Source organism: Lathyrus oleraceus, chromosome 3, assembly GCF_024323335.1.
Source record: "Lathyrus oleraceus cultivar Zhongwan6 chromosome 3, CAAS_Psat_ZW6_1.0, whole genome shotgun sequence".
Classification (NCBI taxonomy): domain Eukaryota; kingdom Viridiplantae; phylum Streptophyta; class Magnoliopsida; order Fabales; family Fabaceae; genus Lathyrus; species Lathyrus oleraceus.
In genome coordinates, this window is record NC_066581.1 from 239,064,846 (window position 1) to 239,088,311 (window position 23,466).

The 23,466-nt window shown below is 38.9% G+C and overlaps 1 protein-coding gene and 1 non-coding gene across 2 annotated transcripts; one reads left to right on the plus strand and one right to left on the minus strand.

Annotated features, from left to right (window-relative positions):
* Positions 1 to 8,829: 8,829 nt before the first annotated feature.
* On the minus strand, positions 8,830 to 8,936 carry LOC127133462 (small nucleolar RNA R71). Its single transcript, XR_007807433.1, has one exon. It is a non-coding gene; the product is annotated as a small nucleolar RNA R71 (small nucleolar RNA).
* Positions 8,937 to 9,921: 985 nt separating this feature from the next.
* Positions 9,922 to 10,594, plus strand: LOC127129111 (uncharacterized; the record flags this gene model as incomplete). Its single annotated transcript, XM_051058409.1, has 2 exons — positions 9,922 to 10,062; positions 10,109 to 10,594. Coding segments are annotated over 2 exons (627 nt in total), but the record flags the coding sequence as incomplete, so codon positions are not given.
* Between the last annotated feature and the right edge of the window lie 12,872 nt (positions 10,595 to 23,466).

Consider the following 23,466-nt stretch of genomic DNA (forward strand, 5'->3'; position numbering starts at 1 on the left):
AGTTGGCAGACGCATTAGCTACCATGTCATCTATGTTCAGAGTCAGATGGGACAATGAAGCTCCCAGGATCACCATTGAGCGACTAGATGAACCGGCATACTGTTATGAACTTAACACTGAGGGAGTACGGGAAAAACCCTGGTTCCACGAAGTAAAAAGATATTTAGAAGCTCAGGAATACCCTGAAGGGGCATCCATCAATGACAAAAAATTCCTGAGGAAGTTCTCCGCTAAGTTCTTTCTGAGTAATGGAGTAGTATACAAACGTAACCACGATTCGACTTTGCTTCGCTGTGTGGATAAAAAGGAAGCAGAAAAGATTATGAGAGATATGCACGACGGTATTTTTGGGACTCATTCTAGTGGACATACGATGGCCAAGAAGATTCTGAGATCAGGATATTATTGGTCTACCATGGAAGCTGATTGCCACCGTCACTCCAGAACCTGTCATAAGTGCCAGATCTATGCGGACAAAGTACATGTGCCTCCTGCTCCACTAAACGTGTTGACAGCCCCTTGGCCTTTTGCGATGTGGGGCATTGATATGATTGGGGAGATTAAACCTACTGCTTCTAATGAACATCGCTTCATCCTTGTCGCTATTGATTACTTTACAAAGTGGGTAGAGGCCGCCTCATTTGCTTCTGTCACCAAGAATGTGGTGGCACGATTCATCAGGAATAATCTCATTTGTCGGTATGGCATCCCTGAAAGAATTATCACTGACAATGGTACTAATTTGAACAATAAGATGATTACTGAACTCTGCACGCAGTTCAAAATAAAACACCATAACTCTTCTCCGTACCGGCCAAAGATGAACGGTGTCGTAGAGGCTGCTAATAAGAATATCAAGAAGATCATACAAAAGATGACGGTGACGTACAAAGACTGGCATGAGATGTTACCGTTTGCTCTTCACGGTTATCGCACTTCAGTACGCACTTCGACAGGAGCAACTCCTTTCTCTTTAGTCTACGGAATGGAAGCCGTTTTACCAGTGGAAGTCCAGATTCCCTCTCTAAGAATCATGAAAGAGGCGGGCTTAGATGAAGATGAATGGATTCAGACTCGACTCGATCAGATAAACTTGATTGATGAGAAGAGACTTGCGGCTGTTTGTCATGGACAGATATATCAGAAGCGCATGACCCAGGCATTTAACAAAAGAGTCAAGAGACAGGTGTATCAAATTGGCGACTTGGTGGTAAAGCGCATCACTCTACCACAAGGTGATCCCAGAGGCAAATGGATTCCCACGTACGAAGGGCCGTTTGTAGTTAAGAAGGTATTCTCTGGTGGAGCCATGATACTAGCCACAATGGACGGCGAAGACTTCCCACATCCCGTGAACGCAGACATAGTCAAAAAATACTACGCATAAAAGAGACCTGCTAGGTCGACGTACCTAGGCAAAAGTAAGGGCATCTCGACGAACCAAAAAGGTTCGGGCAAAAATTAGGGATAAACATAAAAAAAATGGGCACCCGGCAAGTCGAAAACCTGAAAAGGCGGCTTGGGCAAAAAGGGGTATCCTGGTGGATTGAAAACCTGAAAAGGCGGTCCAGGCAAAAATTAGGGATCAAAGCGTATGACTATGTCCCGTTCTCAGACAGCTTCATCCAAGTTCAAAGGACTGAACAAGCTAATCACTTCTATCCGACAGCAGGAGATGAGAGGCTTGAAGACATAATGGCAGTAGTGGAATTAAAGTCAATAGGACGTTTTCGGCATAGCTTTCTCCTTGTTTTCTTGACAGTTTCCTCTTACTAGGATTTTTGTCTCCTTGTACACAAATTGCCTGTTTATAGGCCCTCTTTCGAAATCAATATAATTTTAGTTTCAAAAAAATGCTCTTGTTTTACTTTCTCTGTTTTGTTTGCAAAAACGTCCATTGATTTAATTCGAATTAATATATGCATTTGGATATGATCGATGTTTACCAAAAATGCGTGCATAAAATAGAAATAGCGATTACTACTAGGCTTCAGGATCGAGGAGAAGGTCTAACCATGCTTTCCAATGAATCCGTTGCTAATCCTATTCCCCAGCAAAGCCAGTCATTTCCAGAAGAGAGTGGCATTACTAGACAAATTGGTCATCTCTTCCACCCCCAGCCAGGCTTCTGTTAAATATTTCTACCCTCAGACAGAATCAAGTATCCCCAGCTAAGAAAGGATCACCGATACCAGTATCTCCAACCAGAAGATTGAGATTTGTTTTCCCCAGTAGAGTCCTCTGGAAGAACTTTTCAGATGCATAATTCATTCATTACATCATTTCACAGCATACGCATGCATACATCGTTTGCAGTTATTTTCGAAAGCATAAAACATCTCACGCATCATGACATGGCATGAAGCTAACTTTATTTTTCAGGTTAATTATCCTCTTGATACAATCAAAACAAAGGTCCATTCAGACGGACATCTTCATCGATTACGTTCAGATTCAAATACATCTTTCAGATACACTCCATGTCAACATTCATTCTGACATCCTCCTAACGATGGCATCTATAAGCCCATCCCAGACATTTATTGCAAATACAACATATACAAATACTATCAGATATAGCCTAGCGTACGGTTCATTCTGATTCAGCTCAACATATGACTCTTTCAATTCAGATGCGATCTAACGTACGATCCATTCCGACCTTCAACAACTCCAATACGGTCTAGCATACGACCCATTTGGACTTTCAAGGCCTCAAATGCTACCTAGCGTACGGTACATTTCTGAAGTGTAGTCTAGCGTACGACTACCCCTTTCATCATCAGATTCAGCCTAACGGACGACTCATTCTGCTCAGAGACGGTCTAATGTACGACCCAGTTAGACCTTCAAGTCCTCAGATGCTACCTAGCGTACGGTACATTTTTGAAGCGTAGTCTAGCGTACGACTACCCCTTTCATCATCAGATTCAGCCTAATGGACGGCTCTTTCTGCTACTCAGATACGATCTAGCGTACGATCCGTTCTGACCTTTCATCCTCAAGTACAGCCTAACGGACGGCTCATTCTACAACTCAGATACGATCTAGCATACGATCCATTCTGATCCTTCACCCCCAGTAACGATACAGCCTAACGGACGGCTCGTTCCGCAACTCAGATACGATCTAGCGTACGATCCATTATGATCCTTTATCCCCAGCAGTGTATGACTCATTCGGATTCTTATCTCATTTTGATTCGGCACAGCATATTACTCCTCCAACAATACGGTCTAGCGTACGACCCATTCGGATCTTCATTCCTCAGATACTACCTAGCGTACGGTACGTCCCGAGGTGTAGTCTAGCGTACGACTACTTTTCGTCAGATACAGCCTAACAGACGGCCCATTCTGCAACTCAGATACGATCTAGCGTATGATCCATTCTGATCTGTTATCCCCAGCGGCGTATGACCCATTCTAACTCCCCAGTGAAGTCGACGGCCTAATGAATGACTCACTATACGGTCTAGCGTATGACCCAGTGACACCCATGACTTCAGATATCTTCTAACGTACGACGTACTCTGAAGCTCTCATCATCAAACTTCCTAGATGGCATCTTTAAGCCCATCTCCATCAAGACTTACTACTTGACAAGTGCAAATTTTTGGGGCATTCTAAGTGTTCAATAATCTTCCACCTCCAGACCACGAATGGCGTACATACCATTCTGACTCTCTCGGTTCAAGAATATCGAACAGGGGCAGCTGTCATACCCCAAAATTTGCCCATTAATATTTTAAGACATTTTTCAGGGCATTCCGACTCATTTTTATGACACTGATCTTAAAGGAACAAAGGCCCAGCTCACGAATGGCCCAATCCAGAAAATGGCCCAAACTGGCCTGTTCGCTACGCGTTCGCTATACGCTCGCCTAGCGAACGTTCGCTACACGTTCGCTACACGCTCGCCTAGCGAACGTTCGCTACACGTTCGCTACACGCTCGCCTAGCGAAGCTGACAGACAACAGAAAATTTCGGGCTTCATTCTGAGCCCATTAGATCATGAAAAAGAGCATTATAAATACCAGCACTTCAGTAATGAAAAGGCAGAACGAAAAAGGACGAAAGGAGAACCCTAGCAAGCAAACCCTCGCGCTCACAGACGGAAAACCCTGGAGGCTAACCCTGAGAATTCCGAGAAACCCTGAAGGAAAAGCCGGCGGCAGCAAGGTCACTTCCGCTCAATTCGATCCGGTCGGCCAATTCAAGGTTACAATTCGATTACAAACAGGTTGGCATTGCCATTACTACCTTATGTTCTTAATTTGCATATGGCATTATGATTAAATTTATGAAAATATCTTAAGTTTGTCATGTGAATTGTAGTGTGCACTTGAATACCTTAAATGATTAACCATATAATTGCTGTAATGAAAGCCATAAGGCATAAAATTGGTTGAAATTGTACTGATATCAAAACCAGAATCCGCAGTCGCTCGCTAGCACGTCGCTAAGCGAGCATGAAGCGAGTATTCGCTAAGCCTTCGCTAGGCGAGGCAGGCGCGAACCTGACAGTAGCCGACTTTTCTATTCTGATTTTTCATTCATGTTTTATCATAGCCAGGCATTGTTTATCTGATCATATTACTGTTGTGACTTCTTTTGCGGTGTAATCCTCGATTGCACCCTGATTTGGTATTCTAACCCGTTTGCTGAATGTTGCAAAGGTTCACACACCCCAGGAAAAGATTGTTGTTTAGGTCTTCCACTTTATTTATGGGATACCCTTGTGAAGAGCTGCCCTAAATTGCTTAATTAATTTTAATGTATTAATTTTAATGTATTATTTTTAATGTATTGATTTTAATGTGGAGATTCACCCTAATTACCTAATTAACTTTAAAACATGGCCTCTAAATATGTGATCTTGGACCTCTCTTTTGCCCTACGGTATTACGGTATAACGGTCATGTCCCGCGAATGTAGGGATACACTTAGCAACGGCCCTTCGGTTAAATCATCATAAAATAAATCATAGTCCCTCGAATGTTGCCTTTGTCCCTCGATGACCCTTCGGTGTAGCCTACGGTTAAATGATGATCGTCCCTTCGAATGCTAAGGTATCCTTACAACTGTTGCCTTCAATGACCTATCGATGACCCTACGATGACCCTTAAACATCCAAAGGGTAAAATTACTTACTTCTCAATAGTAAGGACAGTTTTACCCTCATAAGGATAGGAAACGTTCATAACGACCTTAGGAAGGTATAACTCTCAATTGCTGGATCATAACCTAAAACATTTCCCACCCCTCACACTTTGCAAAATCCTAGAAAATCACCACTTGGTATACATTCATACTAGAATCATTACCAAGTTACATTTTTCTAAACCGTTTTCAAAATCAAACGAGATAAATACTTTGTATACATTCATACGAGAATCATTACAAAGTTAAACTCTCTTTTCGAAACATTTTTTAAACAATTCACGAACACTTTTCAGACAAAAAGATAAGTGATCCAGCAATTAAGAGCCCATGGATAACCATGGATACAAAGGGTGCTAATACCTTCCCTTTGTATAATGTACCTCCCGAACCCAAAATCTATTGAGGTCTTTCCTGTTCTTTTCCACCTTTCCTTATTGGATAAAAGAAAAGTCGGTGGCGACTCTTGCTATCCGCGACATTGCGATAAAAAGCAAAATACCCCAAGTCAGTTCACCGTATGACATACTCCATACTCAGTTGTGCATTTTACAAATTCCTTTTCCCTTAGAAAACTACTTATCTTCTTGTTCCAAGCTCTTGGAGCTTGCTTAAGTCTATATAGGGCTTTATGTAGCCTATATTCCTTCCTTCTGAAGAAATCCTTGCGCCATAAGTCTTTCCTTGTATCGAGTTGCCTCACCTTTGGGATTCAACTTCACCTTGCATACCCATTTCACATTGATTTCCTTCTTATCTTGAGGCAATTCCACAAGTGACCAGGTGTTGTTGTCTTCGACGGGCTTCAGTTCCTCATTCATTGCTTTCACCCACTTCGAATCCTTGAATGCCTCAGTTGCATTGACTGGTTCAATATCTGCATAGGAGGCATAGTGTACCAGCTTACCTGCATCATCGACCATATCATCTTATGTAATCACACATTCTTGCAACCTTGCATGCATGTGTCTTGCTCTTTGAGGCCTGCTTGTGCTTGCTTGACCTCTGACTTCTTCTTTTCGAACTTCTCTTTCAACTTCAGTTGTTGGTTCTTCACATAAGATTCTCACTGAATCCTTCTTGACATTTTCATTCCAACCCCATTCCTTAAGCTCATCTATGATCACGTCTATGTTGATCACTACTTGCTTGTTCACTAGGTCGAACAACTTGTAACCTCCATTCGAATGATATCCTATTAGGATCATCCGACTCGACTTGTCATCAGGTTTTCTTCTCAACTGATATGGCACATGTCTATGTGATAACATGAAATAATATCACATTTTTAGACTTGATTTAATTAAATTATATTATTATTTGATTTGATTTATTTTATATTATTCGATATTACTTGGTATTTTCCTTCTATTTATTTCAGGTAACATTATTTGAAGCATATGTGAAAAAGAAAGAAAAGGGGGTGCAAAAAGAGGATTCTCTAAGGAAAAGCATTCCACTAAAGCCCAGCCCACAACTACAAAGGAGAAGCGCTGTGATGCTGTGACGACCGCCACACAAGGCGTGACGAGCGTCACGCCCCTCTGCTCAGTGTTACGAGCGTAACACATGGTGTGACGAACGTCACACCACCACTCCTATTTCTCTGCTTTGACGCGCGTAACAGAAGCACGTTCGCCCTTTTTCTTCGCTTGACTCGTTGACACACTAGGAAACCTACTGAAGGAACTTTTGGGAAACGGTTACATGATGGATGAATATAAATAGATCTTGAGTGGTGCCCTGCCTCCTCTCTCCTTTTTTCCGCCGTGCAAGCTTTTACAGCAATATATTTTACAACATTCTACTTTCTTAGCATTTTTATTTCCTTTTCTTTTCTAGTTAATTTCCAAAGCATTGAATTTATTTTCTTTCACACTAGTTTCTACACCGGAAACTATTGTGTAGTTTTTACTAGATCTAACCTTACGTTAGGTCATAGTATTTCATTCCTTCGCCTTTATTTTCCTGTCCGAACGAAGATTGTGAAGAACAAATCCAACCGGTTTGTGGTGGAGTGTTCAAGCATCGAAGCTAGGGAACAACCAAGATTTCTATTAATTTTACAGGTTCATTAATTTATTGTTTTAATTTATATATGCTATGTACTGCTGTTTATCTATACTGTTTGTCTGATATGGCTGTATTTAAGCATAATTATTGTTTAGGCTTGTTTAGCATGTCCGGCTAAATAAACTTAGATATCGGTATGTAAAGTAAGCGGAATAAAGGAATCAAAACTAAGTTGGTTTAAATTTATTTAAAAAAATATAGTCACTCTTTTTATGGTCTCAATTTACAGAGTTAATACCAAAGTTTTTGTACGAGAGTAAAAAAACATAAAGAAGTTAAAATCAATAGAACGACGGCTTGAGCTTTTAACTGGACAGTGTAAATTGGACATTAACTTTAAATCAGGGCGAAAGCAATTTTAGAGTTAATTAAATTCTAATCATTTTCAAAAAGTATTTTTAAAGGTTAAATGTGAGGACGAGAGTTAAGCATTTAAGTTTAATCATATAATCTAAGTCAACAGAGCGAGAGTTTGAGACGAGGGTGTTTAAACGGTTAGTATTTTAATAAAAAGAGTTTCTATAGATTCTATTGTTTTCAAAAAGTGATTTTAGACTTAACTAAATAGTGAGAGCGTACGTTAATATAAAGTCATAGTCTGATTCAACAGAGCGAGAGTTTGAGAAAAGATTTTTAATCAATAGTGTCTACTGAAAAGACTTATTTTAAAACTAAGAAACCAACGAAGATTTGATTCCCTAATTACGACGAACTACATACCGATATCCGCGTATTTGATATTTAATCTAGGTCCGATTTTAGTTTTACTTTTCCCCCTAATCAACAAAGTATCATCCGCCTTAGCTTTACAAAGTAACCTTAGAAAAACGGTATATCGATTCATTAAGTCCCTGTGGGATCGATATCTTTTAAAACTATGCGATTAGACTGTGCACTTGCAGTTAATACCCCAATAGACTCATAAAGTCGCGATCAAGTTTTTGGCGCCGTTGCCGGGGACTTTTATTTAGTCGATATCGTAACTCTTCTGTTACGCTGTAGAGACTAAGGCAATTTTTATTTTTTTCCCTTGTCTTTCGTTGATTTGTATGCCACACACTCGCTCACAAGGCGAACCGTACTACTTACGAATCAACGACGTTGAACGATATCTCTGAGTCTTACAACGAATTCGGGAGTATCGTGCTGCAAACAATCTTCTTCCAATCGAAATTCCTGATCTCAAAAATCTTCTTCCATCGCCGATACCCGAGATGGAAAAACCAGCTCGTGCTCTTCGAGATTATGCCGCTCCATCACAAGATGAGCCGCATTCGAGTATTGCTCCACCCGCAATCGAAGCAAACAACTTCGAACTTAAACCTTCGCTGTTGCAGGCAGTGCAACAGAACCAATTTTCTGGAAATCCTACCGAGGATCCAAACCTTCATTTATTCGTATTCGTCCAATACGCTGATACTGTTAAAGCTAATGGTGTCACTTCAGAGGCAATTCGACTTCGTCTCTTTCCTTTCTCGTTAAGAGATAAAGCTAGAAGATGGCTTCAATCTCTTCCTTCCAACTCAGTCACCACATGGAATGAGTTGAAGAAAGTCTTTCTTGCCCGATATTTTCCTCCAAGCAAAACAACTATGTTAAGAGCCCAGATAAATGGATTTAAACAGAAAGATAACGAGTCTTTTTTCGAAGCTTGGGAAAGATACAAAGACATGATGAGACTTTGTCCACACCATGGTTTAGAGGACTGGTTAGTAATTCATACCTTCTATAATGGTCTCTTATACAACACAAGGTTAATAATAGACGCCGCCGCAGGTGGTGTGCTTATGGATAAACCCTACGCTGACGCTTATCAACTTATCGAGAGCATGACCCAAAATCATTATCAGTGGGGAAGCGACCGAACAATGGTAGAAAAACCTCAAACAAAAGGAGGCATGTACAAGATAAGTAGCCTTGATCATGTTAATGCAAAAGTGGATGCTCTTGCCCAGAAAATTGAAAGTTTAAATGTATCACCTCCAGCCACCGTGGTTGCCGTAACTCAAAATTGCGAAGTCTGTGGAATTCAAGGTCACACTCCTACAGATTGTCAACTCCTAACAGGAATCCAAGCAGAGCAAGTGAACTATGCTCAAGGAAATCCCTACTCGCATACCTATAACTCAAACTGGAAGAACCATCCTAATTTTTCATATAAGAGTAATAATGCTTTATACGCACCAGGTCAAGCTCCCAGTCAAGCTCCAGCTATACCTCCTGGATATCAAAAGCCGACCCCATCTACACCTAACAATAACGTTCCTAGGAAATCCAACTTGGAAATCATGATGGAGAACTTCATAGCTTCTCAACAGCAAACGAATAAAGAGTTCTTAAACCAGAATGTACACACTAGCGAACAAATTAAACAACTAGCAAGTAAAGTAGATGCCCTGGCTACCCATAACAAAATGCTGGAAACACAAATCTCACAAGTAGCTCAACAACAAGCGCCTACAGCTGCCCCAACTGGTACATTTCCTGGACAGCCCCAACCTAATCCGAAAAGCCACGCTCATGCAATTATATTAAGAAGTGGAACAGAGGTAGAAGGACCGTCTAACCCAAGGATTGAGAACCAAAACTCTAAAAAGTCAACTGAGGAAGAAAGTAAACCTAAGGAAAAGGAAGAGTGTAACAAGGAAACCATAGAAAAGAAAGAACCTTATGTACCTCCACCGCCTTACAAACCACCTATCCCTTATCCTCAAAGGCAAATTAAAACCAAAGACGCGGGCCAATTTAAAAAATTTGTTGACCTACTGAAACAATTAAACGTCACCATTCCTTTTACAGAAGCTATTACACAGATGCCCTCATATGCTAAGTTTTTAAAAGAAATCTTATCTAATAAAAGGAAACTTGAAGATAGTTGAAACCGTTACACTCACTGCTGAGTGTAGTGCAATAATCCAGAAAATGCCTCATAAACTTAAAGATCCTGGTAGTTTCTCTATACCCTGTCATATAGGAAAATTTGTCATAGACAAAGCGTTGTGTGATTTAGGAGCCGGTATCAGTGTTATGCCCTTATCCATATGCAAGAAACTAGAAATGGGAGAATTAAGACCAACTAAAATGTCTGTGCAATTAGCAGATCGTTCCGTTAGATATCCTGTAGGAATCCTTGAAAATGTTCCCGTGCGCATAGGTCAATTCTACATCCCAACCGATTTTATAATTATGGACATAAGAGAAGATGAAGTTACCCCCATTATATTGGGAAGACCATTCTTAGCAACCGCCGGTGCCATCATAGACGTAAAACGAGGACGACTCACTTTCGAAGTAGGAGAAGAGAAAATTGAGTTCATTCTTTCCAAATTTTTGAAAGCACCTGCAATAGAAGACACATGTTACTTCATGGATATCATCGATGAATGCATAAAAGAAACAGAATTAGAAAATGACGATTTGTCTGACTATCATGTAGAAGACAGACTGAACCATTGTTTAGCAATAACATTGGATCCTACGCAATGCCTTAAGAAACCAACCCCCGACCTGAAAACACTTCCCAAAAATCTGAGATATGAATTCCTAGATTCAGAACTTGAACGACCAATGATAGTCAATGCAGACCTAGGAAAAATCGAAACCGAAAAACTCCTACATATCTTAAGAAAATATCCAACCGCGCTAGGATACAACATCACCGATCTTAAAGGGATAAGTCCTTCTATTTGTATGCACCGCATCATGCTAGAAGAAGACTGTAAAACTTCTAGGGAACATCAGAGGAGACTAAACCCGATCCTGAGTGAGGTAGTGAAGAAGGAAGTAACGAAGTTATTAGAGGCAGGTATTATATATCCTATATCCGATAGCAAATGGGTTAGCCCTGTACACGTAGTACCAAAGAAAGGGGGTATAACCGTGATCGAAAATGAAAAAGGAGAAACTATAACCAAACGAATCGAATCGGGATGGAGAATGTGCATTGACTATAGGAAGCTAAACAAAGCAACCCGAAAATATCATTTTCCTTTACCATTCATAGACCAGATGTTAGAACGACTAGCCAAGCATTCTCATTTCTGCTATCTAGACGGTTACTCAGACTTCTTTCAAATACCAATTCATCCCGATGACCAAGAAAAGACAATGTTCACATGTCCTTTTGGTACCTTCGCTTATCGACGAATGTCGTTTGGCTTGTGCAATGCTCCTGCAACCTTCCAAAGGTGCATGATGGCCATATTCGCCGATTTTCTCGAAAACATCATGGAAGTCTTTATGGATGGCTTTTCCGTATGCGGGCAAAGTTTTGAAGAATGTCTTGAAAACCTAGAAAGAGTTCTAGAACGATGTGTAAAAGTAAACCTAATACTTAATTAGGAAAAATGTCACTTTATGGTACAAGAAGGGATTGTTTTAGGACACATCATATCAAATAGAGGAATTGAAGTAGACAAAGCCAAAATAGAAGTAATCGAAAACCTTCAACCTCCGAAAACTGTGAGAGAAGTACGAAGCTTCCTAGGACATGCCGGTTTCTACCGATGATTCATTAAAGATTTCTCTAAAATAACTAAACCTTTAACCGGATTATTAATGAAAGACGTTGAATTCATCTTCGACAATAAGTGTTTAGAAGCATTTCAAACACTTAAACAAGCATTGATTTCCGCACCCATAATGCAGACTCTGGATTGGAATGAACCATTCTAAATAATGTGTGACGCAAGTGACTACGCCGTAGGCGCTGTTTTAGGACAATGAAAGGATAAAAAACTTCACGTCATATATTATGCGAGTAGAACTCTAGATGAAGCACAAATGAATTACGCCACGACCGAGAAAGAACTTTTAGCAGTAGTATTTGCACTAGATAAATTTCGTTCCTACTTGGTCGGAGCTAAAATAATCGTTTACACTGACCACGCTGCCATTAAGTACCTCTTAACAAAAAAAGACGATAAACCTAGACTCCTAAGGTGGATCTTGTTGCTACAAGAATTTGATTTGGAAATCAAAGACAAAAAAGAAACTGAAAATGTAGTAGCAGATCACCTCTCTAGACTTGAAAACCTGGAACCGGAAAGAACATCGATCAATGATGATTTCTCGTACGATAAGCTTATAGATAATTTGGAAGAACATAGAGCTGATGAACAGGTAGAGACCACCTTGGTTGTATGCGTTACACCATGGTACGCTGATTTTGTCAATTATTTAGCCGCCGGAGTGGTTCCACTTGATTTATCTTACCAACAAAAGAAACGATTCTTCCATGACATGAAACATTATTACTGGGACGACCCTTTACTTTTCAAAAGAGGCCCCGATGGTATTTTCCGTCGGTGTATACCTGAAGAAGAGGTATAAAGTATAATCCAACATTGTCATTCCGCTCCTTATGGTGGACACGCAAGTACATCCAAGACCTGCTCTAAAATCCTACAAGCCAGTCTTTATTGGCCAAACATATGGAAGGATGTACATGCCGCTGTCAAGAAATGCGATAGGTGTCAACGCACAGGAAACATATCTAGACGTGACGAGATGCCACAAAAGGGCATTTTGGAAGTAGAAATTTTTGACGTGTGGGGAATAGATTTCATGGGACCTTTTCCACCTTCTTTCGGTAACAAGTACATACTCGTAGCGGTTGACTACGTATCAAAATGGATTGAGGCTATAGCTTCTCCAACAAACGACACACGAGTAGTAATTAAACTCTTTAAGAATATAATCTTTCCAAGATTTGGTGTCCCGAGAATAGTCGTCAGTGATGGTGGATCACATTTCATATCTAAGATACTCGAAAAATTATTGTTTAAGTATGGCGTAAAACATCGAGTAGCAACACCTTACCATCCTCAAACTAGTGGACAAGTGGAAGTATCTAACAGAGAAATTAAACAGATATTGGAAAAAAACAGTCGCTACATCAAGGAAAGACTGGTCATCAAAATTACCCGAAGCTTTATGGGCATATCGAACCGCTTACAAAACTCCCATAGAAACAACCCCATTTAGGCTTATTTATGGTAAATCTTGCCACCTCCCAGTAGAGTTAGAACATAAGGCTTATTGGGCTATTAAAAATTTAAATTTAAACTATAAGGCCGCCGGTGAAAAGCGAATTCTTGATATAAACGAATTAGAGGAACTTAGACAAGACGCATACGAAAATGCTAGAATCTACAAAGAAAGAACGAAAAAATGGCATGATAAGCGCATATCAAGGAAAACTTTCAAACAAGGCGATGTAGTCCTATTTTTTAACTCTAGACTTAAGTTATTCCTAGGAAAACTACGATCTAGATGGTCAGGCCCTTTCCAAGTCACTAATGTCTTTCCTAGTGGGGCTGTGGAAATTAAAGGAAAATCTATTGAAGCATTTATCGTAAACGGGCAGCGTCTGAAACATTATCACTATGATGAAAACAATGAAGACTCGCAAGTCCTGCACTTAGACGTATTGTCTCCAAAATTTATAGATTAACATTTAATACTTTTATGTCGAGCTTGCGACATTAAACAAAGCGCTTCGTGGGAGACAACCCACAACTTTCTATTTTATTTTCTATTTTTATTTTATTTTTCTTTGATTATTCCTTTTGATTTTATTCAGTACTCATTCTTCATTTATTTTATTTTATAAAACTTTTCTTCTTTTCTCCTTTCGGCATCTGGCCAAATCCTGACTAAATCCTTGTTTTCTTTTCTTTAGTTAACACTAACCTGATGGGACATATTGATCGTATGGGTATCAAATTTCGAGGGAGAGCTCAGAGACAAAAATTTGAAGAAATAGCGGATAGAGAGATGCACCCAAGTTTTTATGCTGATGATTGGGCAATGACTGCCCTTGGACTAAGAGAGAGTGTCCTATATCTGCTGAGTCAAATAGGGTGGGAAACCACTCCTATTCGAAGACAATTTGTTACTTACCGGAGGCTAACTCTAGAATTCCTTAGCTCCCTGATGTATTTACCAAACCATGGAAAAGGAATAAACCGAGGTTTCATTCAGTTCAGGATGTTCAACATGGAGTATCAGTATAACATTCAAGAATTTACTAACCTTTTAGGGTTCCCTACTTCTTTTGATACATTCACCATGAGCCAACCAGACCTTTTTGAATATAGAGAGCTTGAGCATTTTTGGGGAAGTTTGACGGGTAATGACGACCCTGAGGAACATGAGTTTCTCTCTGGAAACATACATAACCCGACTTTTCGTTATTTCCACAAGATCCTAGCACACACTCTTTTTGGGAAGAAATCAAACATTACCACAGTATCACGTGATGAACTCTTCATAATATTCTGTGCTTCCCAGAACCGTCCAGTGAATGGTGCCACCTATATGTTGGCAAGTTTTGACCGCCTTATTCAAGATGACCGTGCACCGGTTCAAATAGGAGGATTGATAACCATGATTGTTAATGCTATTGGATTGCGCCAACCCATGCTTGACTTGAACCCTTTTTGTGGCATTGAGCCTATGAATATACCTTTCCTCTTCAACACTATGTTTATAGGAAACCTTGGGCCTGAAGAGTTTGAACTAATAATTAACAACCAAGTTCTTTACCTATTCACCATGCCTAGTCCGATGACTAGTGTCCATAACCGAAATAATTGGCTCTACAACCTGAATGGAATACCTTCTCCTGTCAGATCTATTGAATCCATCCAAGATTATGAGATTTGTGACGACCAGATTCCTTATGCTGAGTCTGATCCACAGACACCAACTGGTTACCATGATGTTGCCTCTCCACCTCATCCTATCCCGCCCGCAGAATCGACAATACCTGATCTTAGACATCATATGCCCGGAACTGATTATAACACCGCCATTCAAGCTTTGATGTCAGAACAAGATGCCATCAGAGAAGAGTTAACTAATATGGGAGATGAATTTCTGGGATACATGAGTAGTATGACAAATCAATTCCACGAGTTGCTAAACCGTGTCAATTCCTTTGCTCCTCCGGCCAGAGATCCTACAAGTGGCTAGATGTTTTTAGTTAATTAGTTTTAGTTTTAGGCAATTTATAGTTTCGTTTAACATTGCTTTTAATCTTAGTATTTGCTTTTCCATGTTTTCTTTTGTCTTCAAATGTTACATTATATTTATTGAAGCTATTGGCATTATTGGTTTATTTTATTTTATTTTGATTTATGCAATATCTACAATTACCAGTAATGATATTCACTATATGCTACTACTTACATAGCCTATTAGAGAAAAATATATATATACACTATGGTGTGTAGTAGAATAGCATACATGGCAATTCAAAAATATAACAATAGCAAATATAATAAACAAAAAAAATATATTAATAAAAATAATTTATGAAGCACCCACGTCAGCAGTCACGAGCGCCAGTGACTGTTGCAAGCTAACCGGTGTGACGAGCGTCACACAAGCCATCACGGTCGCCACGCAAGTGCGCATGACGCCCGTAACACCTTCTGTCACGAGCGTGACAGCTTCAGAATAGGTGAACGTTGGTGACCGTTGGGGACATGACCGTTGCTCCCCATCTTTTCATTTTTCCATTCAACTCACCTTTACTCCATCCCACTCACATTCATCCACATTTATTTTTCTCTCACCCACTCACCTTCCCAATTCCAAAACTTTCCCTATAAATACCTACAACACCTTTCTTCCTACACCACATCATTCCAACAAACCACTCTATACAAATACATTTTCATCCCCTTTCCTTCTTTCAACCTACCTATCATTATGGCAGAGAACCAACAATTCGGAAATATCATCTTCCGATCTGAAGATGATAACTATCAACGAGAGCAGTTCGATTGGTTCCAACAATGAGGTGTCGTCTCTACCAGGTATCCTGATTTAAATTGTTTACAAGAATTAGGATTACTTCAAGGTGTGCAATGGCTACTTAGGCTTTCTGATTTAACCTTTCTTTGCACACAAAATCACCCTACCTACCCATCACTCACCTTAGAATTTTTAAGTTCTTATTCTTACACCACTCCAACCGGGGAAGACGAGTACTTAACCGGTACCGCAAATTTCCACATGTTCAACACCGAGTACTCACTCTCCCAGGATCAGTTGAGTGCCATGCTACACATCCCTGTAGGAGGCCAAGTCCACCCAAGAATCCCTCTGAACTCACAGTGGCACATAAACGCCTTCGACCTCTTTAGAAAAATATCCGGTGTGGAAACCAATAACTGGGATGCACTACTTGCTTCGCACATACATAACCCCACTATCCGGTATTTTATCCGCATTCTGCAAAACACCATTTTTGGTCGACCCAACAACAGCAAAGTCAACGCGAAGGAATTATTCTTCCTCCATTGCATCTTTGAAATGGATACAAAGGTAAACGCCGCCTCTTTCTTATTTCACCATATCCGTACTATGTGCTCGAGGCCGCCAACCTTTTGTGATTGGAGGATTAATAACCACCATAGCACTTGGTTTGAATCTAGGGGACTGACTTTAAAATTTATAATCTCTGCCACCCCTATTTATGGATATAAGCTATTGTCGCTCCAGCCGCTTAATCAAAAATAGGGTAGGCGGAAGGTATTATCTTATGGTGAATAACCAAGAAGTCCCAAGCGTTGTTTTGCCCAACATTGCCCTCACAGATGTCACCAACCCCGACCGATTCATCTACGATCTGAATGCTCCCGAAGCTACCGAGCCTACACAAGCAAACCCGCCCCCGGACGAGTTTGAGGAAATGGAGCAAGGTGATCAAGGTCCTGAACAACAGTCAGCCTCGCTTAACCCTTCCGATAATGCAACTGGTCCATCCTCCCGACGTTGTCGAATAAGAAGGCCAGCAACAAACGATGACATCATGGATGTTATTGATGCCATGCAGGCGCAGAATAACGAAGTGATGCAACTGATGCACCAGATGCAACAACAACAGGAAGCGAGGAATGCAATAACCGACCAGCGGTTCATTGACTTGCTCAACAGGTTTGATGACTTGGAAGTTCGTCAACGATCACCGAGGCCGAGAACAAGAGGACGCAGGCAGAATTGAGCATATTTCTTTATTTTCCCTTTCTTTTCGCTTTTCTTTCAAACATTGGGGACAATGTTTCATTTAAGTATAGGGGGAAAACTTTGTTTCAGTTATGATTATTTCTCTTTCAACATTCCTTCTTCAAGTATGTTATTTTCCCTTTCATTGTTATTTCCCTTTCATTTATATAAAAAAAAATTATATAATATATATTTATTTTAAGTCGAGTCCCTAGTGTGAAATTTTTTTATTATCTACTCCCCTCAATTTTCTTGAGCCACAACAAAAATTCAACACACTCAATAAGTATAAAGGTTTCTTATTTTATCAAACTTGAGTAAAATTAAGACAAAATTATTACCGCCCCAACGCTCTAAAAACCTCAACATGTTAGGAAAAGTACCTATTATACCAATCCCTTGAACTTTTAGTTTTATAGTAACCCCGAGTAGTTTATACGAGAAGTCGACACCATCTTAATAGCAAACTACGTGGAGAGCCGATGAATATAAGTGAATGATTCCCAAAAACAATATATTAAAAATCAGGTAATGCACTAATTAAGTTAGGTGATCCTTACCCGATCATTTAATCCAAAGGTTGTGGACCCTACAAAAACATTGTATGAACGATCCATTGTGAGTTGGTTCAGCGGTTTCTGGTGCTGAACTTGGTAGGGCGGACTACGATCCGATCCCCCGCAATTTGCAATGGACTAAATAACGAACTTATCAAACTTATGTACCAGAACTTCTAGCTAAAAGGGGATCAGAATCGCTAACCGGTTACTCCACTATGTGCGCGAAAAGATAAAGGGCTTAATGTGATTTCGCTAGAACAAAAACGGGTGAAATAAGAGTAAAAGAACTAGGCTAGCTATAATAGCATGACTCGAACTGGTTTGCATAAGGTGGGGTTATCTAGTGTTGTTACAGTAATTTGTGATGTTAAGATTAAGCTCAAGTTATTTTTAAACGAGATTTACTTGCAACCTACTACGAATTGATGTGTGTTTAGAAATTTCATCTGGCTAATAGTTTAAATCGATTTCTACATTGTATCTTGCTTGAGGACAAGCAAAAGTCTAAGTGTGGGGGAGTTTGATAACATGAAATAATATCACATTTTTGGACTTGATTTAATTAAATTATATTATTATTTGATTCGATTTATTTTATATTATTTGATATTACTTGGTATTTTCCTTCTATTTATTTCAGGTAACATTATTTGAAGCATATGTGAAAAAGAAAGAAAAGGGGGTGCAAAAAGAGGATTCTCTAAGGAAAAGCATTCCACTAAAGCTCAGCCCACAACTACAAAGGAGAAGCGTTGTGATGCTGTGACGACCGCCACACAAGGCGTGACGAGCGTCACACCCCTCTGCTCAGTGTTACGAGCGTAACACATGGTGTGACGAACGTTCGCCCTTTTTCTTCGCTTGACTCGTTGACACACTAGGAAACCTACTGAAGGAACTTATGGGAAACGGTTACATGATGGATGAATATAAATAGATCTTAAGTGGTGCCCTGCCTCCTCTCTCCTTTTTTCCGCCGTGCAAGCTTTTACAGCAATATATTTTACAACATTCTACTTTCTTAGCATTTTTATTTCCTTTTCTTTTCTAGTTAATTTCCAAAGCATTGAATTTATTTTCTTTCACACTAGTTTCTACACCGGAAACTATTGTGTAGTTTTTACTAGATCTAACCTTACGTTAGGTCATAGTATTTTATTTCTTCGCCTTTATTTTCCTGTCCGAACGAAGATTGTGAAGAACAAATCCAACCGGTTTGTGGTGGAGTGTTCAAGCATCGAAGCTAGGGAACAACCAAGATTTCTATTAATTTTACAGGTTTATTAATTTATTGTTTTAATTTATATATGCTCTGTACTGCTGTTTATCTATACTGTTTGTCTGATATGGCTGTATTTAAGCATAATTATTGTTTAGGCTTGTTTAGCATGTCCGGCTAAATAAACTTAGATATCGGTACGTAAAGTAAGCGGAATAAAGGAATCAAAACTAAGTTGGTTTAAATTTATTTAAAAAAATATAGTCACTCTTTTTATGGTCTCAATTTACAGAGTTAATACCAAAGTTTTTGTACGAGAGTAAAAAAACATAAAGAAGTTAAAATCAATAGAACGACGGTTTGAGCTTTTAACTGGACAGTGTAAATTGGACATTAACTTTAAATCAGGGCGAAAGCAATTTTTAGAGTTAATTAAATTCTAATCATTTTCAAAAAGTATTTTTAAAGGTTAAATGTGAGGACGAGAGTTAAGCATTTAAGTTTAATCATATAATCTAAGTCAACAGAGCGAGAGTTTGAGACGAGAGTGTTTAAACGGTTAGTATTTTAATAAAAAGAGTTTCTATAGATTCTATTGTTTTCAAAAAGTGATTTTAGACTTAACTAAATAGTGAGAACGTACGTTAATATAAAGTCATAGTCTGATTCAACAGAGCGAGAGTTTGAGAAAAGATTTTTAATCAATAGTATCTACTGAAAAGACTTATTTTAAAACTAAGAAACCAACAAAGATTTGATTCCCTAATTACGACGAACTACATACCGATATCCGCGTATTTGATATTTAATCTAGATCCGATTTTAGTTTTACTTTTCTCCCTAATCAACAAAGTATCATCCGCCATAGCTTTACGAAGTAACCTTAGAAAAACGGTATATCGATTCATTAAGTCCCTGTGGGATCGATATCTTTTAAAACTACGCGATTAGACTGTGCACTTGCAGTTAATACCCCAATAGACTCATAAAGTCGCGATCACTATGTGCTATAGATTCAAATACTTTCAGATGAATCAAGCTAGGCTGACACCTGACTAACATTATTCTGGCGTAATTCCTTCTAGCTTCTTCGTCGAACATCTGTTTAAAATATATGTAATTGTCGACACTGTTTCTCCCCATAATTCTTTGGGTAGATGTTTGCCTTTCAACATACTTCTCACCGTGTACGTGATAGTTTTATTATTCCTTTATATTGTTCCATTCTGCTGTGGAGTGTAGGGTGGCATACCCTCATGCACAATCCCTTTTTTCTCATATAACTTTTCGAAGTCTTTCGACACATGCTCTCCACCACCAATAGTCCTCAAAATTTTGAGCTTTCGACCATAGATTTAAACTTGGCAAATACCTCGATCACTTCACTTTTCTTCTTGATCAGGTAAGTTTGTGGTTTTCAACTGAAATTGTCTATGAATGTTACAAAGTATTTGTTGCCTCCAATAGAATTCACCTGGATAGGACCATACACATGAGAGTATATGACTTCAAGAATTGCCTTCAACTTACTTCTTGCATCCTTGCTAAAGTTATTCTTGTGATGCTTCGCCTGCACACATTCTTCACACACTTCATTTGGAATGTCTCTTTCTAGTAACCCTAAAACCATACTTCTTCTTTTTAGATTTCCGATGTCTTTGAAAATGAGATGGCCAAGTTTATAGTGCCATATCCATTCATCCTTGCTAGCTGCAGTTGTAAGGAACTTGTGCTCCATCACAATAAGTTCAATCTTGAAGGTTCTATTCTGAGACATAATTTCCTTCAAAATTAACCTTCCACCTGAGCCAAGAACTCTCATCATCTTGTCTTTGATCGCACTTTATAACTCTTTTCGACCAACTGCCATATGCCGAGCAAATAACTTTTCATGCCTGGTATGTACAGTACATTGGAAATTACTGACCTCTTTCCATCTTTCCTTATAATCAGAACATCACAAATACCTTCAGCTTCTAGAGTATTGTCATTTGCAAATTTTACCATGTTCTTCATTAAGTGTTTCATGTTGACAAACCAATCTTTCCTACCAGTCATGTGTGATGAGCATCTTGAGTCCAAGTACCATTGGTCCTGGAATCTTTCTTCACCTCTTGTTGTGACCATCAATAACATCTCTTCTTATTCACGTTTTGCAAATTTTGCATCAGTTTCCTGATTCTTCTATTTTTCAGGACAATCACTTGAGTAGTGACCATACTTCTGACAATTGAAAAATTAAATGTGACTTTTGTCAGGTTTTCAACCACCGCCTCTTCCTCTACCTACAACACTTCCTCTTTGGTTACTTTGGTATGCGGGTCTTCTCTAATTTGACCAACCTCCTTCTTGTTGATTTCGACCAGACAAATTGTTGTAGCCTCTTTTACCTTTATTGTCGAGCCACTTCCTTTTTTCCTTTCTTTTCTCTTGTTGATTGCGCCTGCAAAGCTACATCACTCTTTGACTTTCCTGCAACTCTTTCAGTCATATTTGTTCATGAGATTTAAGTGTCCCTTGAAGCTCTTGCTTTGTCAATACTGACAAGTATTTTGACTCTTTTATGGCTACTACCATGTGGTTGAATTTTGGAGCCAATGACCTCAAGATATTTGAAACAAGTGATCTTGATGTCAACACTTCTCCATATACCTTGATTTGATTCACCAGTTTTGTAACCCTAGTGAAAAAATCAGTTATGCTTTCATTGTCTTCCATTTGAAGAAAACCATACGTTCTTTTGTGAGTTTATAACCTCACATCTTTCATCTTCTCTCCGCCTCCAAAATATTTTTCAAGAATTTCCCACACTTCTTTCGTTGATTCAACATCACAAACCTTTTCAAAATTATCATAATCAACACATTGATGGATTATAAAGAGAGTTTTATAATCTTTCTTCTTTAATTCTTTGTGTGCAACTTTTTCTTCATTCGTCGCGTTTGTTGCAAGCGGTGTCACTCCCTCTTTCACAAGATCCCAAAGATCTTGATAGCAAAAGACAATTTTTATTTACTTGCATCAATTCTCGTAATTCTAATTCTTCAGAATTGGGAGACTCGCAGGAAAATGTCTGTTTGTACAATTCATCGTGTTATGCTTCCAAGAATCGTTCAGCCAGTGCTCTAAATACTAGATGTTGGAATTAAACCCAAGACTTTGAGTAATTCCAAATCAATATTGATGAACAAGATTCAATCGCACTGATCGAATTCCTTCTTGTTCTTCACTCTTCACTCGAGTGAATCAACCAACCTTGGTTTCAAGATTGTATCGCTGCACAATGGTGATGAAAAACAAGAAAAGAGGATTCTATTGAGAAGAAAATAGTTAGGGTTTATCGAGAGAAGGAAGAAGATGAATTTTTTGTAGAGTTCTTCTCTGCTCCTAAACTGTGATTCTTTATTATTTTGTAACTGCAAAATTTAAGTGTTTACAATAATAGGGGTTACTCCCTATTTATAAATTTTTCTTGCTTGCTCCCTAAGCAAAGCACAAAAACAAAAGTACAAAATACCTAATTCTGCCAACACTACAAAATCATGTTTAAAACCAAATTCATGTCGATGTTAAGTCCTCGATACTTCGGCACTCAGACAATTTCGACACACAACATTTCGACGACAACAGACTCTGTCGAAAATACTGCTTTAACACAAAGAATTACAATTCAACATATTTGACTAAAAAAGTCATGAGATTACAGGAGTTTACAAACCTCTCTAAATTGAGTGGTCTTCTTCTTGTTCATCTTGGTCTTCTTCTTCTCCTTCAACCAATAAGCCACACAAGAAAAGGATGAAACCCAAAACCTAAAAGAGTCAAACCCATAACTTTTGGTGAGTCTTTTCTTCTTTTCTACTACACCAATAGTTGTTCCTTCTAGAGAGAATGAGAGTGTGATTAAAGAGGAAAAAATTGGGTGTTGGCTTAGGTTGATATTTTTTTATAGCTGCATTTCTTGAAGATCGAGTGTTGATACCTCAGTCAGTGGTTGTGGCACCCTCTTACCTAGTATGTTCTACAATGATTGGTAATGCATAAAGCCAAGGGTCAGACAATAAATTTGTTTCTTCGTCTGAGTCTCAAGGGTAAGACAATTATAAAAACACCTTGTGGGCAAGTAATAACTAAAACAATATGATGATAAATTTCACAAACACCTTGTGGGTTGAACGAAATCAACTTTATTTATTCCTCTGGTGTACAAATTTCTTCTTCATTCACTTGTTACAAAGTTACAATCTAAAATATGATTAGTATGTTTTATTGTTGTTGATGCAGTTATTCTGAAACATGTTGGGGGCTTGTTGTTGAGGATGTACTCAACTTGTTTGATGAAATGTCTCAACCATAAGTTTTTGTTAGAGTTATGAGGAGGGTGTAGGATATGAATGTTTCTTAGAAGTTTACAATGTACTTATCATGGTTTT